The 17,705-nt window shown below is 48.4% G+C and overlaps 1 protein-coding gene across 1 annotated transcript; it reads left to right on the top strand.

Annotated features, from left to right (window-relative positions):
• Positions 1-1,422: 1,422 nt before the first annotated feature.
• Positions 1,423-15,082, top strand: GPR149 (G protein-coupled receptor 149). The gene is made up of 4 exons (XM_082056021.1): positions 1,423-2,440; positions 3,419-3,611; positions 5,682-5,992; positions 14,075-15,082. Exons 1-4 carry the CDS (start codon positions 1,472-1,474, stop codon positions 14,645-14,647), a joined length of 2,046 nt encoding a protein of 681 aa, XP_081912147.1. The 5' UTR covers positions 1,423-1,471; the 3' UTR covers positions 14,648-15,082.
• The last annotated feature ends 2,623 nt before the right edge of the window (positions 15,083-17,705 follow it).

Genomic DNA, 17,705 nt, shown 5'->3' with positions numbered 1-17,705 from the left:
CATTGCCCTGAGCTCTGATCCTTGTCCTTGCCCCACGGCACAGCTACAGCCGTGCCTTCTGTTCTGCTCCCTGTCCATTTGGGCTCCAGCGCCCGAATCGCCGCCGGAGGGGCAGCACCGGGCTGGCGCTTCACACAGCTGCTGCTGGTCAGAGGGCTGAGCAAGGGCCGGGTGGTTAACAACACAGGTTTCTAACCGAGTGCATTTGTAATGTTACCCAGACTAGTGAGTAATTGCAGCAGCCTTACAATATTTAATCAGAAGATATTTTTCTTGCATCCCCGTTGTGTATTTGAACTGCAAGTGGTGCCAAAAAGAGAAGAGAGGCAGAGTGCTCCGAGAAGGTTGAATGAACCTGCCTGTCCACTTAACATCTGAGCGTTGGAAATTCTGTCAGCTTGTTAGTTTCTCTTTCTCTAGAGAAAACACTCATAAGGTGCCAAAATGTGTTTGGCTGTGATTCCGTCCGTGTGTTCCGCTGGTGCAGACGACATCTGATGCAGCTCAGATTTGAATCCTGCAGGGAATGGAAGTTTCCTAAACCCCAAACTGAGTTGAGATCCCGCGCAGGCAGACGACTCCTGGTTAACATGCACGGCCGTTACCGTCAGGAGGGGCAGGTTGTCACCAGGTCACGCAGGGCTGGCATCGGCGTGTGCGCGCACGCGGGCGCTCGCAGCGGGAGCAGGAATGCAGAGCCAGAGCAGACACTCCCCTCTGTTCCGTCTTCAGAACAGGCTTCTGCGGCTTCTCCCCTCGCTAAGCTGGGCGTGCAGAAGTGCTGAGGAATAAAAGCAGCGCTCTGGCTCGCGATGCTCAGCCCGGGAGCAGCCGTGGGCTTTACGGGAATGACATTTACGGCTGACATCAGACGTGAGTATTTGCATTGGATTTGGGTGTCAGCATCGGGGGTGTGGCTTCGCAGGGACTCCGTTCCAGGCTCCTCATCCATCCAGGAGGCAGCTCCCTTGGAGAAGACACTCGCTGCCCTGGCTCCGCTATCCTGCTCGCATCCGACTCCTCCCTCCTGCAGCTCCGAACAGCGCAGGGTGAATCCACAGCCTCTCTTTCCTACTATGTTTCTCCCTGAGCTACTAGAGCTTGAACGTCCGTGATACTCTGCCTTCATTCCAGCTGAACTCGTGAGTAAGGCACGTTGCCTGAGATTTGTCAAAAGTGAACGGCATGTTATTACCTGAAGAGCCTGAACGAACCAGCTGCCAGTACTGAAAGGATTATGAAGAACTGCATTTTTTTCAGCACCTTTGATACTTCATTGTTGCCTGATTTTTCGAGAGCCTGAGTTGTTCTGGTTCTCAAGGGTGCTTTCACCTGGATATTTCTTCATCAGATGTCACAAAAGAGACTCTGGGAAAAGAAACTTGTGATGTGGAGCTAACAGTTGTGGTTTCAGCTAGTGAAAACCTGCAGAGTCAGTGCGAAGGCTTAGACAAACAAATTGCCAGGGACCATGTCGGTAGCGCCTAATAATTTGTCACTCAATGGGACAAGCTTCTTTGCTGAAAATCATGGCAGCACGGGTAAGCCTAGTGAGCAGAGAACTTGGAATGTCTTTCTGTTCTGCTTGACTTGTATCATTGCGTTCGCAGCACTTCTGGGCAGCATTTATTCACTAGTTTCCCTGCTGAAAATGCAAACCAAAACCACGGTTTCAATGATCGTGACCTCTTTGTCAATAGATGATTTGATCAGCATTGTGCCAGTGATTATTTTCATGCTCGCCCAGTGGTCAAGTGATGTCCTCCCCCAGCCTCTGTGCACCACCTCAGCGCTTATGTATTTATTCCAGGGCATTTCTAGCAACCTGAAAGGATCTCTTATAGTTTCTTACAACTTCTACACCATCAACAAAACTGAGCCAGTGAGCTGCAGCACTTCCAAGCGACGAGTGAACGTGGTGTGGGCCATTCTTACCATTTGGATTGTCTGTTTGCTGATCTGCATTTTGCCTCTTTGTGGCTGGGGCAAGTACACCCCCACCTCCTGGGGCTGCTTCACCGACTGCGCCAGCTCCTACGTCCTGTTTTTATTTGTTGTCTACTCGCTGTGCTTCTGCCTTCTCACAGTGCTGTCTGTGCCTCTAACTTACCAGCTGCTGTGCTCAGACGAGCAGCAGCTCTTGCACATTGATTACCAGGAGATCTCTGGAGGCTGCGTCACCCCTGGGACCCCCGTGGGCTGCAGCACGGCCCCCCCCTCGCTGCCAGCGCCAGACCTCGTGGACAGAACCCTGCGGCGTTTCCAGGCCGTGTGCCCGAGCTCGGGGACAGTTCTTAGCACAGGAGTGGCTGAGGGTGGTGCGGCCGAGCCCCGTGGCCTGAGCAGCGTCCAGAGCAGGAACTTCACGGTGGCCTTCGCCCAGAAGCGCTTCTCGCTGATTCTTGCATTGACAAAAGTCATTCTCTGGCTTCCGATGATGGTAAATTGTCAGGCTGCTTTACTTTCTCATGTTTTCTGACATTTAAATGGCGTGTGAGTTGGTGTGCCGTGAATTGAAGCAGATGAACAGTAGCCATTGCAATTGTTCCTTATACTGTAGTTTGTGCTGGCAAAAGTCCCTCTAAGCAGGTGTGTGTCACTATATTTCTGTAGCAGGCTGTGAGCAGAGCCCGGTTCCTCAGTGTGTTACTCTGTCGTCACATCGTTTGCATCACCTGAATACAGGGATGAATAGGGTCCGCCCTTTTGTGCTGCCAGCTGTCTGATAAGCATTTTTTCATCATGATGGGGTGTGTGAATTGCACTGAGCAAGCTCCTCTGCCCCTCCTCACGGCTGGGAGTCCCGTCCTTTGCCAGGCTGGTTAAAAACCAGGAGTTTGTTAGAAAACTGAGGTTTGCTTGCATCTTTGTAATCTGTGTAGCAGCAGGGGGTGGAGGGAGGGCTGTCCTTGTGCATGCACTGGCGTATTGGGAACATATTGGTATGATTTGAAAGGGTTCTGTAGAGAACATGGAACGTTGGGCAGTGTCATCCCTGTCCCCAGGTGTGCAGACCCAGCACCCGAGCTGCTCTCCGAGGAGGGAGCGTTGCAGAGCGCCTGCGGGCAGCCCTGCCTGCTCTCCGTGTCCCAGCAGGAGTCGGGGTTCCTCAGTCTGTGAGGACAGACACACAGACACAGCTGGCAGTCTCTGCTAAGTTGCTTGGACTGACAGTTCCTTCTTTTATTAGTGTTCAGGCATCTATATTGACCTTAAACAAGGGTTTTTCTGAGAAATGCAGGATGAGGAGAGCCTGTGTCAGTGTGTTTTCTCCGCTCTCCGTTAGGCACAAAATCGTTAGGCTCAGCAAGCAGTAATGACAACCTGTGTCTTTATTCATAGCGAGATGTTTTGTTTATTCCTGGAAGCATCTCGTGTGCCCGAAGCCATTTACATTTCAAAATGCTCTGCCTTTCAGATACAGATGGTTGTCCAGCACATCACTGGCTTTCAGAGCCTTTCGCTGGAGACGCTGAGCTTCCTGCTGACTTTGCTGGCTGCCGCCGTCACCCCCGTGTTTGTCCTGTCGGAACACTGGATCCACCTGCCCTGCGGCTGCGTCATCAATTGCAGGAGGAATTCGGATGCGGTGTCTTCAGAAGAGCTCAAAAGTAAGTATGGAAGGGTGATGCAAAGCTGGAATGTATCTTGAACAGAATAGGAGGTTAGTTACAGTACTTTGTACTCCTTGAAATCCTTTACTTGAATTATATAGACGTTATTCAGAGCAATATATGAGACTCGCAACATTCGTGTGAGACAGCTGGGTGGAAATAGTGGATGTCGAGGCACAGAAGCTTGGCTGATTTTCACGGGTCACTGTCAGATCTTTTAGCAGAGTCCGATGGAGTCTGAGTCCTGGTTTCTCTCTCCTACCCTGGGAAGAATGGATCTCCCAAAATCTGCCTTTTGCTAACCATACTATGTTCTGCCATAAGAGCGTGACCATGGGGTGACACTCAGAGCAACAGGAGGCAAGAAATACAGCTCTCACTCCATCAGCTTGTCCCTCGTGAAACACACGTTTAGGCGTCTGTGAACGTGAGTAACGTTGGCATCGTCGTGGCCACAGTTACTTACAAAACACCTCCATCTCCAGTGCTCACGTGTCTGCACAGAGGGATTGCGCTTTGGATTACAAAGGAAAATACATTTTCAGTATTGTTCTGAGACGTGTTTGGTATTAAATGTTTTATTGAAGCTTATTATACCTGGTAATGTAACTTCAGTATCTTTATTAGTGATTAATTTACATTAATTACACACAAGTGTATGCGTATGTGTTTGTACGTTTGCTATCTGGGACAAGCAAAAATAATTTTAAAAACTCAACAATAGGTAATTGTGCAAAGTTCGAAGGATAGAAATCTGCCACAACATATTCCATCCATCTCTATCCGTTAGGTCTCTGTCAACATACAATAAATATGTTCTGGTAAAAATACCAGTAAAGAAACCTGGAAGAAGGGAAGATGGAGCGATAGTTTATCTTTTAAATTTACTTTCATAATTATCATCAAGAATAACTTAACAGAAAAACAATTAAAATTTCCTGTTTATAAGGCTGCAATTATATTTGTATATAAAAATGATAGATTTATGCATTAATCATTCAGAAGTGAGAGCTGCAGTGCTAATGTTTAATGCAGGTGTCCCTGGAGGCCTGGCCCAGCGGGAGCCGAAAGTGCTGGCAAGTTCTGTTTAGGAAGTTTGGAATGGAATGGAATGGAATACGATAGATAAATAGGGAGATAAATGTACAACAGATAGAAAAGTAGCAATTAGAAAACTATTGTTAAAAATGTGACTTTTAGATATTTGTACTAAAGACTGTTCTCAGGTACTAACGCCATGGCTGCTAAGGCCAGAATTTCATCCACTGTTGTATTAGGTGCATACAAATTGTTGAGTAGAAATAGAGGTTGTATAAATATATCCTCGTACCTTTTTAGTTCATAATTTAGCGTGAAAGGCCTGGTGGGAAGATGATTTCATTAGTTAAATAAAAGACACTTCTTTAGTTACTACAAATGTGAGAGGAGAAGGAGGAAGATAAAGAATGGCAGGTGATTTGTGTTAGAAAAGAGGAAGAATGAAAGGGTATAAATAATGATTCAGAATTTGTATTTAGTTCAATTACTGTTTAAGATTAGTTGGAGCACTGAATTTAGAATGGACAAGATGCAAAAATTTTGTTGTGTAAATATTTCAAATATTTTTTAATTGTAGAATTCTGTTTCTCTTGCTTGATTCTCGATATTGAGGGTTAGTTATATGTATTCTCAGAAATGTTTCATCATTTTGTGCCGTTTTTCACCTGCAGGGATACAGCTGAAACAGGCTCTGAAAACGAGAGCATTGCACATGTGGGCATTTTGTTCTCGTGTGTATCCCATAAAACAGCATATATCATGTGTTTTTGAAAATGGCAGATAATCTCCTGCTTTCCGGGAATACATTGACTTCGGAACGTGTCATTTGAATCCGTGAAGAAGGCGGTATAATAACATACTACCTGAGAAGTCTTTCTTCTCAGCAGTTCATTCTTTCTGTGGGTAGAAAATTGCCTGTTCCTAGCGGCAGTTAATAATTTATCCCGTGTCATTTTCGTTGTGTGTGTAATCTCATTTTTCTTCCTGGTTTCCACTCCTCAATATGACGTTTCTTTCCCTTCTGCTCAGCCACACGTCGGGGGTTCGAGTTCAGCCTGTCCTTCCAGCAGGGCTACGGCATCTACAGGATCTCCCGTGGGAACCACCGCGACGGGGACGGCAAATCCACGTCCTGCGGCAGCCTGGGCAGCCAGGGCTGCGCTGGCGGGGCCGGGACGGAGGCGCCCGGCGCCGCAGCCCCGTCGGACGGCGCGCGGGGCGACGCGGGGGGACACGGCCCCGAGGGCGCCGAGCGGAGGTTGTCTCACGAGGAAAGTCACAAAGCCGAGCTCAGCGACTGGGAGTGGTGCAGGAGCAAGTCGGAGAGGACCCCTCGCCAGGTAAAATACCAGTTTGCCTTTTCTTTCTCTAATCGCAAGAATTACCTTACGAAAAAATAAGGATAGTTTCTACTTACATTGAAATGGCTATTGGTAGAGTAGTTACTTTTAGTAAAAACCATACTTAGCATTCTGTGTTTTAGTAACCACACACATTTGCAGACTCTGTTCCTACAGTGATTTCTCATGTGTCGTTTTAATCCTAGGGTTTTAATTATTGATATATTGTGTGCACCTGCATAATCTGTATATGATAACTTTGCTCTATGGATTATATTAAATCATCTTAATGAATATGAATTTTCTCTCTAAAACCTCCCCAAAGATGATGTTTTCAAGAGTATTTCCAGGCATCTGGTGACGTTTTTGTCATGCTTACCCTGTGGGTAGGGGAAGAAAGAGAACTGCAAAACATTGCTTGTCCACACTGAAGTGTCAGTTGCCCGTCAAAGGGGTTTAAATGTCTCCATTGAAATAAGCAGAAGTCTCTCAGTCTGAGAACCACATTTCCAGGTGGTGTAGCTGCATGTTTATGCCCTATTTACGGGCAAGGGAAGATGGTCTGTAATTTTCCTGGAAGCCGTAGTTTTTCCCGGGCTGTCCTGGCAGTGTTGGGAAGGGGATCCTTGCATTAAAGGAGTTAACTTTAAAGTCACCGTGGCCAAGCTCCTGCCCAGGCAGGGCTGACCGCAGAGCTGCAGCGACCTGTGGCGCGTACGGAGGTGAGATGCGTAAGATGGATTTTATATCTAAATAAGGGAATCCCTTCTCCCTCCGAACAAGACAATTTGGTAAATTGAGTCAGAGTAGGAATTTGTTTGATTTTTCAGATGTGATTGATCATCGCTTTCATGAAAAGGCAGATGTTGGCTCTGGTGCAGTGGTGAATTACTGTGTTAGTGGGCAAAAGTAAATGATGACTCAGCCTGGTTTTAATCTACTATTTCTTGCCAGCCCCTCGTGTGCCATGTGCAGTTTGGTTAATAACGTTGGTGTATCACTAGGTTCATCATTAACCGTGGCTCTCCTTGCGGGAGTTTCCAGATGGTGTTTAAAAAAAAGCCATGAAAAATCCCTTTTCCCCTCTCCCGTGTCTGCGGTTTGAAACAGCGAGACCTGTGCCTTGATTCCAGCAGGTACGAGCATCTCCCTGGCAGCAGCTGGCAGTGACTTCGTGTCGGTGGCTTTATTTGCCTTGGGCCTTTATATGTCACTTTTGGACATAGTTCTTCACTACTTGCATTACAAGGAATCCCAGTTCTTCCTTCTGTGACATTTTCCAAGCTGTAACCCTGGTGCAGTTGCCAGGCATTAAGGCTCCTGTGATCTGAAAGTTCAAGGCTCCTCAGTGGCAGATCTCGGTGTTTCTGACATTCAGCACGAGCCTCGCGAGCTCCGCAGCGCTGACATTTGCTTTGCTGCTGAGAAAGGGCAGAATATCAAACTCCAGCAAGCATTGTAAAAATAACTGGAATGCATTTCTCAGATGTATGGTGGATGAAGGATCAATTTGGGCCAAAAATTAAATAAGCTGAAAACCGCTCCTTTCACTTACCCTGTCTGGAAGTCCCTAAGTATCTAAGAAAAGTCACTTTCTCCCCATCACTGTCCATTTCTCACCTTTGTTAAAAAGGGAGTCTTTCCTTAGTATTAATTGGCCATGTACTTCTGCTTAATTTGTCAATGAAGCTATCCAACGGGGAGAAAATACCAAACCTTATAAAGAAATGGATTATCATCCTAATAGGATAAAAGTTCTTCATCCTCAACACTTTCAGGCTATAAGTGCTTGATCACAGAAATAAATACAGCTGTTCGCATTAGAGTACTTCCAGCTTTCTTCTCAATAAGCAGCAGGCTGCTTGGTCACCCAGAAGCAAATCTCTTGCGAGCAGCGAGGGCAGCGGCTCTGCCCCGGCGTGGCTGTCTGCTCATGGTCTGCCCTGGGAGCAGTTACTCCATCAGAGGGATTTCTCTGCGATAAAAGTGGCATCAAAGGAGAACGAGGCAGCGGGTTTCATTTAGTACCTACATTGGCTTCCTGTGATAGAGAGGGGGAGAAAAAATGGTACTTGTCATTTCTAACTCTTGCTCAGCTGCATTTTTGAAAGATACGTTTACATCTCATAAGATACCAGTGTATCTGCCTTTCCAGAAGAGACCGGGTGTGAATATGTCATGTACTTTTTGCCCGTCGTTAAGCGCCTTTAGGCAACAGAAATCTCCCAGGCTTGCAATATGTTGTGGGCTTTCTGATTATTTTTTTTCTCTGACTTGATATGTATGGGTTGCCTCCAGCAAACTCTTTGAACAGACTCTCTCTGTAGAACCTGTTAGTGTGCCCTGCGAAGAGAAGGAGGGGGAGCTGGTGTAATGATTTCACTCCGGAGGAGCCAGCGCTGGATCTCTGTGTGTCTGCAGTTCCTGTGAAGTTTTTCCAGCAGTGATAAATGCACGGGATCTTTCTCACTCCAGGAAAGCTCTAGAGGTTCCAGTAGGCACCAGGCATGGCACTGAGGCTGGGTTGCAACTGGACTTGAAGATATTTGCTTTCCAGTGGCCTCTACAACCGTCCCGCACGTATCTGCTGTGATGGTCTCGGCTGGTCTCTGCCTGTGGGTGGTTTTCCCTTGGTTAACAATCAGTGTAGCATTTCACACCGTCTTCTGGCTTTGCTCCGAGCGGACAGAGCGGTGCGGTCCTTGCGATGTTTGCTGACTCTCTGCTTGCGCTTGAACTTCAGCCGGCGCTCTGTTATTTGCAGGGACAGGAGAAACACTGAGAGCAGAAGCACTTCCCGGCAGGCCGGGCTGGACACAGCGCGGCTCCACGGGAGCGTTTGCCGTCCTGTGCCTGCTGCCTGTTCTGGCTGCTTCACCTAAATGGGCAACAGCTTCCAGACCTGTTGCTCAGCAGGTCTTGATGAAGGCTGGATACAAGTTTACATGCACAGGTGGAACTAGAGAAACAAAATAAAACTGGGCTGAGGAGACATAATGAGGATAAAGAAGCCTTGTGGAGCTGAGCATGACACTGTGTCGCAGACTCTTGCAGGAATCAATCCCGCAAACAGCCGCCACTGATTGCTATCAATGTTCCTTTTCTGAGAGAACAGACAATGCTGCAAACAATCAATATCACACTGACCAAGGGATCTTTGTACATTGGCCCTAATGCCACTTAATGGAATATGAGTTACAAAAGCAGTGCAATTTAGACACCTTCCAATAAAGCCATTACACTCCAGCCTGATATGTTCTCCATTTTTTAAAGGCTTGTGCTGTTCTTCAACATATTTTTCTTCATTATGTTTTCCTAGCCAGCAAAAGCACCATTTCAGTTTCAGTTTACAATAGCTGCAGCTCAGCAGGAAGCCTGTTAGTATGATGCTTGCAAATGAACTCAGATACTTTTTCCTGGGACTGGCAGTACATGTCAAATAAACTTCACTGAGTCTGGTGAAAGGGTGAGGCCAGTTCTGCAGTTACTACAAATAAGAGAATGGACGTCAGCAGATCATCTGTGCAAAGTGTGACCTTCTTGGTAGCGGCGCGATGAAGGAGCTGGACCAGACATCCCGGGCTCTGATTTCTGTACCCACCAGGTGCTGCCCAGTTCACCTCTTTCCTGCAGAGCTGACCTGCGGCCAGTTAATGGTGCAATTAGCCCTGTCACTCAGCACCCTGGGAACTCATTTTCAAACACTGGTGGCTGGAAGGCTTTGGCAAATGTATATAACTATGCAAAAGCAATGTTCTTTAGACTGGGATGTGTAGAGTGCGGAGTTGTGAAGGAGGAAACGTCAGTTCTGTGGATGCCAACACTGCTTTAGTTGTGGTCCAGCGGACAGCCCGCTCATCACTCGGTGTCCGTGGTGCTGTGCAGTGGAGCCGCAGAGGTGGAGCCGTCTCTGTGGCTTGGAGGGACCTGCTCGCCCCGTGTTCTGCTTCGAGACCTCAGGCAGCTTCTCCAGAGGTGGACACATGGGCCATCAGCTTGGCCTTGGATCGCGTGGTGGGTGGTTGCCCAGCCACCTTCCCCGTGCCACAGGAGGAGCCGCACAAGGTAGAAATGCAGGAGCCGCGGTTCATTTATGAGGTAGCCACAGTTCCTTCATCAGGTAGCCACGGCGCTGGCATTGTTACACTTGCAGGTGCATGACTTCATGATTTAAATGTTACTCTAGTGTAGATTTGGATAATATCTGTGTTTCTTGCACACACCCCAAATATTTATCTTCATGCAAATAATGAAAACCAACACTGAAGTTTTAATTCTGAGCACTCTTTTTTACCTGGAAGTGCAAATAAATTATTAGAAATGGTCATAAATATCTCACACTGTGTTGGAGAACAAATGCACAAAATTACGTAAGGACCAAGCCTGTACTTGTTCTAAAAATCTTATTAAAAATAACAAACATTTTCATCAAAGCGGGCACTCCTGTTTTCACAGTTGCTTTTGAAAGGTCAGTGCAGGATGTGAGACAGCAAGGCAAGAGGTTGGGTGAAAGGCAGACATTGCAGCAATCCGCCAGGCAAGCCTCTTTCCGTGTTAAAGAGGGTTGTTTCTCCTAAACCCAGCTATTCCGTGTGTGGGGAAGATGGTGGAAACGCAATAGATCTGCAGCCACGCGGCGGGCGGTCGCTGGAGCTGCCGCACACTTTATTTGGGGAATATTCAAGGGATTTCTGTTGGGGTCATTCACGGCAGCCCCGACGACTGAGTGCACACGTTCTGGCGTGCAGGTGCGAGTGTTCCTACCTCGGGTGCCTCTGTGGCACGTTCTGTTACTAGTTTGCTCTGAATAAAGGTCTGGCCACGCCACGCAGGCCAAAGACAAATACTGGTTTTTAGGGTCGCCTGAGGTGAGCTTGGCTGTTCTTGTCATACCCTATTAGCTCTAAATTGACTGCAGTCAGCTTCTCAAAGGGCAAATCATTGCAGTTATTAATTTTACTGCAGCTAATCTTGATTTTTAGGGAAGTGGAAGACTTAGCATCTATTTTAAAGCAAACAGAAAACACATTGTCTCTGGAAAGAAACGTCGGGATCCTTCCTGGAAACATTCTAAAAATAGAACTTTTCAGCTAGAGCTGTATTCCACCGAAGTAATTAGGAATGCAAACTCATTAGGGCTTTATTTAGATGGCTGCTATTTGTGTTTGGCAGGGCGGTGTGGCCCGACGGGATGCGGCAGAGCCCGCGGCTGCGTGCGGCTGTGTCCCCTGGGCTGTGTGCGGCTGTGTCCCCGCGGCTGCGTGCGGCTGTGTCCCCACGGCTGTGTCCCCGCGGCTGTGTGCGGCTGTGTCCCCGCGGCTGCGTGCGGCTGTGTCCCCACGGCTGTGTCCCCGCGGCTGCGTGCGGCTGTGTCCCCGCGGCTGTGTACGGCTGTGTCTCCGCAGCTGTGTGTGGCTGTGTCCCCACGACTGTGTCCCCGCGGCTGTGTCCGGCTGTGTCCCCGCAGCTGCGTGTGGCTGTGTCCCCGCGGCTGCGTGTGGCTGTGTCCCCGCGGCTGCGTGCGGCTGTGTCCCCGCGGCGTGTCCCCGTGGCTGTGTCCCCGCGGCTGTGTGTGTGCGCGGCTGTGTGCGGCTGTGTCCCCACGGCTGTGTGCAGCTGTGTCCCCGCGGCTGTGTCCCCGCGGCTGTGTGCACCTGTGTCCCCATGGCTGTGTGCAGCTGTGTCCCCGCGGCTGTGTCCCCGCGGCTGTGTGCGCCTGTGTCCCCGCGGCTGTGTCCCCGCGGCTGTGTCCCCGCGGCTGTGTGCGCCTGTGTCCCTGCGCTGCGCAGGAGCCGCTCTCCGTTCTGGGCCCTCCTGCCTTCCCCAGGGACGCCATGCACACTCCGGTGTGATCTCTGCTTCGCTGCAACACTAATGTTACACCTGTCTTCTTATTCCAGAGCCTGGGACTCCCGACACTGGAAAATTAGGAATCGTGAGGGAGTCTACAAACTGCCATGCGCTGGAGTCCGTCTGCCCAGACGCGGGCGTGCGGAACCAGTGGAGAGGGTGTCTGTCCCGCTTGGCCACCAGCTGCCACCTCTGGAGGTCTCCCAGTAGTCCTCTGCTATATTTGAGGGGTTTTTGAGGCTATCTGGGACCCTCTGGCATCTCGGCTGGCGCTAGGCAGCCGCCTCTGGGCAGCGGGTCAGACTGGGGTGTCTGAGTCCTCGGCCGTCGTGCACAGTCAGGGAGGGCAGCTCTGGTCTACCCTCCAAATAAATTTCCTTCTTCCCCTTGATCATGTGGGAATTCCAGGCTCTTAGGTGTTTCCTTTCTTCCTCTGTTTAACCTTTTTTCCCTCCACTGGCCTTTACCATATTGCAATGGTGATTTATTGTCCTTGAAGCGAGGCGTGAGCTACGTGAGCCACCATTCGGGTCCTGTGGCTCTGAACGGTTTCTCTTTGATTGCCGCTGCTAACAAGCGTTACCCAGCTAAGGCTCTCAGCCTTGTTCTCAGGAGATGAAGTATTCATTGATCACCACGTCTGGAGAACGGAGCTGCTCCTGCTTTCCTTGCCCCACTGTGCAGTCATCTGCTCCCCAAAACAACACATTGCCAGGCAATGCTGGGAAGGGTGGGCTTATCCGGGCTGGACGGTGGTCTCTGCAGGTTCTGAGCGCTGGAGAACTGGGACCGCTGAGTTTAGGATCCTTGTAACAGGATTAATCCAGTTATGCTCAATATAAGATGCAAAAAGTATGTAGAAATGTTTGGTACTTGAATTATTCATACGTTAGCCTTACGGAATTTTCTAGGCTTCCTCTAGCAGAATAAATTCTTGATCGCTTGTGAAGCAGAGTTTGAAGTTATTTTGAACATGACGTGTAAGTACATGAGAAGCAGCACTGAGAGCTGGTTCCTGACTTTCCTCCAAGCGCCCAGCTCAGCAAACCGCTGCTCGGCTCCCGCAGCCTGCGGGCGGCAGAGGGGGCGCGCGTGCCCCGGAGCCTACAGCCGCACCGCAGGGCTCTTTGCTCCAACTGTACTTGCAGCTTAATATGCATTTATTAATATTTCACGTAAGTATAACTATTTCATGGCAAAACAGATAAAAAGGGCGTTTCTGTTTGGTTTCTGCCAATAACAGATTCTGTGAAGTTACATTCCCCTTCCCTCCCAGAAAAGCCGTAGGGATCAGACTGATTTCCTATTCAGGGAAGGCCCTGAGGTTACTGGGTTCCATAAACAGCCTTAGTAGGAGCATTTGAACACTGGAAGTGAGGAGGGGACAGGGCAGAGTTTGCCTCACAGCAACAACGGCTGCTCTCTCTCTTCTCTGAAATCTGGAAGGTGGATAATTTAGTTCAATAAAGAAAGAATTTGCTTGATCAATTATGCACAGACTTCTCTGTTCAGAATGCATCAGCGCTCCTTAAGGAACACGTACATTTGTGGTGTATTTCATTGTGATATTTGTGTGTGCTCGTTAAAAATGCATGTGCCGGTATGTGCAGTTCTCCAGCGCCATCCCTGTCCCAGATTGCAGCGGGCAGGAGCTGTGCCGTGGGAGCCCGCGGTGGGACGGGATGCGGTGACACCGGCCACAGACAGTAAAACACGGCGAGGGAAGGGCCGGCGCCCGCGGGCAGGGACTGGGGCAAACGTGGCAGCGTTGGTGGTGCTGCAGCGGGCTTGGCTGCTAAAACGTGGATATGTACTTTGAAAATGACCAACTTGCTGTTTCTGTGGTGCAAACCTGCAGAAGCCAGTCCAGTCCTCATTTCTCTTGGTCACTGGATGAGGAGCTTTGGGGATCGTTGTGTTGGTCTGGGACAGGCAGAGGGTGCCGAGGTGCCCGTGAGCTGCAGCGGCCGGTCCGTGTAGCCTGTGCTGACACACCGTGTCTGTCCAGGAGCTGTGGCTGAGGCACGGCCCTTGGGACTTCGCGTTTTATACTGAAGTGTAGAATTAAAACCACTTCTTTTTACTCTTTAAAGACATGAATTCCAGGTTTCTAAAATAGTGCAAGGGAAAATCTACAAGGGTAAAATAAGTTAATAAGCATAATTGGCTTATTTAAAATGATTCTGACTTCAAAAATTTGCATTAAATAATGGTCATTCTTTCTTCTTGCAGCGGTCAGGCGGGGCCTTAGCCATCCCTCTGTGTGCATTCCAAGGAACTGTATCTCTGCAGGCACCCACGGGAAAAACGCTCTCCTTGTCGACATACGAGGTAAGCACGGAAGGGCAAAAAATAACACCCACGGCAAAGAAAATCGAAGTGTATCGATCTAAAAGTGTTGGTCATGAGCCAGACCCAGAGGAGTCTCCTAATAGATTCGCTGACACGAGTGTTAAAATTCATTTAGAGGTTCTTGAGATTTGTGACAACGAAGAGGCCCTGGACACTGTGTCGATCATCAGCAACATCAGCCAGTCCTCCGCGCAGGTCAGGTCCCCGTCCCTGCGCTACTCACGGAAAGAAAACAGGTTTGTCTCGTGTGATTTAGGGGAAACCGCCTCCTACTCCCTCTTCATCCCGTCAAACAATCCCGGCAGCGATATTAACATCTCCATTCCAGACACCGTCGAAGCTCATCGACAGAACAGTAAAAAACAGCAGAAGGAAAGAGATGGGTATCAGGAAGAAATTCAGATGTTGAATAAAGCATACAGAAAACGGGAAGAAGATGGCAACAGCAATTAAAAGGCATTTAATTTAGGTATTTAAACTGATAGCCGTTGCTCCTCTTGACTCAAGGTACTCTGGCAAATACAATGCCAACTGTTTTTGCTAACATAAATTAATTTTATTTCGGTACGCTGTTAAATAGATTAAAACTTTTAATGATCTGTGGATGGGATAACAAATACTTCAGCGCTTTACAGCTTTCCGTTGTTTATTTCAAGTTATTTATAGATCTATTTATTTGAGGAACACTCGTGTCTAAAAGGAATCCGAACCAGAGTCCTAAGCAGCAGCTTTGGTGGGTTGTTGGCCCCGGGGGGTCTGCAATGGGAACCTGCGGATAACGAGGGAAGTCGGGGCGGTTTGGGCGGACTGGAGTTCTGCTCTGACTGATGTGCCGCACGTGGAACATCCGTCTGAAATGCTGTGGCCCAAACCTAGGAGTGGCTCATTTAGTTGACTAGAGGATTAAAAGATATGTAAATGGTTTAATTTTCTCCTATGTACGTGATTCATATGTAATACCATTGTATAGACATTGGAACATGGGTGGCTGAAATACAAGTGTGCACATTGTGTACATGTGACATTGTGAAACTGAAATGTGCTCATGGTCCGACATTTCTTTGATCGAATGTGACAGATGTTGATGAATTTTCTGCCAGTTACTCGGGAGAGTTCCCTTTGTTGCCTCCACAATCTCTGACCAAGTTAAGAGGTTTCCCAGCCGTACAGAACACTTGCACCCGCTCCAGGTGAAGCAGCATTTGAAACGTTTGAAGAGGTGGGATGTCAAAAGTGATTCAAATAAAGCTCCCTACTGACTTACAAGGAACCGAGAACTAAGTCTAAAACCAACCTTAAACCAGTGAATACTCTTATTTTGTGACAAATCCACGCAAGCCAAGGTGGAAGCAATGGAGTCCTCAAGCCTTACATTAAATATGCTGCATATGCTTGAAATGATTGTGCATTTTGACTGAGAGCTTTTTTTTCTGAGGGTTTGTCATTCGGTCAAACAGAGGTAAATGTACTCCCAGGACTTGCAGCAGTTGTATTAAAATGATTCTTCTGCTTTACCGAATAGATTTACTTTCCAGTGGTGTGCGTGACAACATCATCATTTAGGCGTCCGCAGTTTTCCCCTTGGTGGGAACGTGCAGGGGAAAATAAGCACAACCACGTTCAGGATTCCGTTGTGGGTTATGAACCGACAGAGCAAAAGGGCCAAATCGCGTGTCCATTTGAATGCAGCGTTCGAGATGGAGTCGCGAGAACAAGCGGGCGCGCTGCCTGCCGACTGAGCGGCGGAAACGAGCGCGGATGGCGAGCGGCGCGGCCGTGCCGCGGGACGGCGCTGTGGCGCTGGGCCACATCGGGGCCGAAGGCTGGAGGGGCTGCGGTGGAGCGGATGGCTCTGCAGGCTGTGCTGTCGCGGGCTGCCTTGCCAAGGTGGAAACAGGGGCTCTCTGAGATCACCTCAAGGCTCTTAGTTCCACTAAGACGCTGTTACATTTCAGATTTAACAGGAACCTACAGTAGAAGGAACTGTCAGTGGTAAGTTGATGGAATAAATCTATAGCCATACACAGCAGAGGGGCGTTTTGCTCTGAATATCTTGCTTTTTTTCATGTTCTGTAGAAGGAACGCAGAAAGGGTCCCTATAGCAAGGGACACAGCTCAGATCAGGGTGGCAAAGCTGTGGTGGAGGATATTGTCCGTCACAACTGCAGTGTGGTCGCTGTTCTGTTTTCCTGGAAATGATTTGGACGGTGTTAACAGGGTTACATGCTGATGTGTTTAATCTCTGATGGATATATTTACAAAGCGTTAACATTTGGAGGCATTGAAATTCTGCGTAGCTGTGACCCAGAGCTTGGCCTGATTGTAGGGCATTGTCTTGCTGCTGTAGTAAAACATGCGTTTTCTTTATTGGATCTGTAAATTTGATAACGTACAAATGTCTGACGATTTTATTTTTTGCTCTAAATGACTCACATCATTAAACAGTTTAAAGTGTCTGAAAACCCAAGTTGTAATTACTGACTAGATTTCAGCTCCTTGCACAAAGGAAAACTCACTGTTTGAGGAAGTTTGCTCCTGGCTTGTTTATTCATGCATTAAGCTGTCTGCATTTATCATTTGATGGAATGTATTTGGACGTGATTTTTGAAACAATTCCGTTATAGCAGTTTTTAAGGAAAAAAAAATTTCTTCCGCTTCTGTTGTTTTTCCCCGTCTGACCTTTAATGTGTTTCAGCAGCAGCTTGACATTTGAGAGCAAAGTGTTTGGGGGTGACTTGAAAGAGGCTCATCTGTGCTCAGACACCACAGCGGTGGCTGAAAAAATCCCTTGGAAGAGGTGATGTGAGTCAGCGCCGGCGCTTCCCTGCGCTCAGGACACAGGGTGCTGGATAATGCTGAGGACAGAAAGCAAGGAGCTGGAAAATAATTGGTGAGATCACGTTTGGTAAGCAGTATATGCAATGGGTCAGAGCTTCCTTCCAGTGGCACTTGCGTACACTGAGAATAACGTTACATTAGCAGAGCTGTAAGAAAATAAATCTGTAATGCACAGGGCCAGGCCCAGGAATCCCAAATGCCTTCAAGGATTGTGCTTCTTGAAATAAAACATACGGCCAGGTGCTGAAATGTAAGTTTTCTGTACTAATCTTGCTAGCGAATGTCTCTCGCAGCAGCCCTGGAGCGTCCCTCCCGAGGCTGCGTGAATTGCAGGTGCAGGATGTGGACACGTGAGGCAGAAGGACGTTGCCTGCTGGATTTCTCATTTCTCTGCCGCGCTCCTTCCCGTCATCTGCCCTTCAGTGATTCCCCGTATCCTCCGGTCCCTGCTCGCTCTGTTCTTGGTCCCCCTGTTTCCCTCTTTCTCTGGTCACCTCGCCCTGTGGATGTCTCAGATCTTGCTCTCTATTCCTTTTTGTGCAAATTAAAATCCGAGCTCCTCCGAGATACCCTGGGAAAGGATAAGCCCAGCAGCAAAACAAGCGGCTACTCAGGTGCATAAAGTGTTTTGTGAGGAGAAAGAAAAGAAAATACACAGATCTTTGACTTGAAT

This window comes from Streptopelia decaocto (assembly GCF_964273445.1).
Source record: "Streptopelia decaocto genome assembly, chromosome: 6".
Taxonomy (NCBI): Eukaryota; Metazoa; Chordata; class Aves; order Columbiformes; family Columbidae; genus Streptopelia; species Streptopelia decaocto.
Note: the sequence above shows the minus strand (reverse complement) of the source record. Positions and strands in the feature narration are given on the sequence as shown.

Bases quoted from the DNA above. Each gene is read 5' to 3' on its own strand.
- GPR149 (XM_082056021.1), top strand. From the start codon at position 1,472: ATGTCGGTAGCGCCTAATAATTTGTCACTCAATGGGACAAGCTTCTTT. The intron at 2,441-3,418 runs GTAAATTGTCAG...TCTGCCTTTCAG, and splicing joins TTCTCTGGCTTCCGATGATG to ATACAGATGGTTGTCCAGCA. The intron at 3,612-5,681 runs GTAAGTATGGAA...CCTTCTGCTCAG, and splicing joins GTCTTCAGAAGAGCTCAAAA to CCACACGTCGGGGGTTCGAG.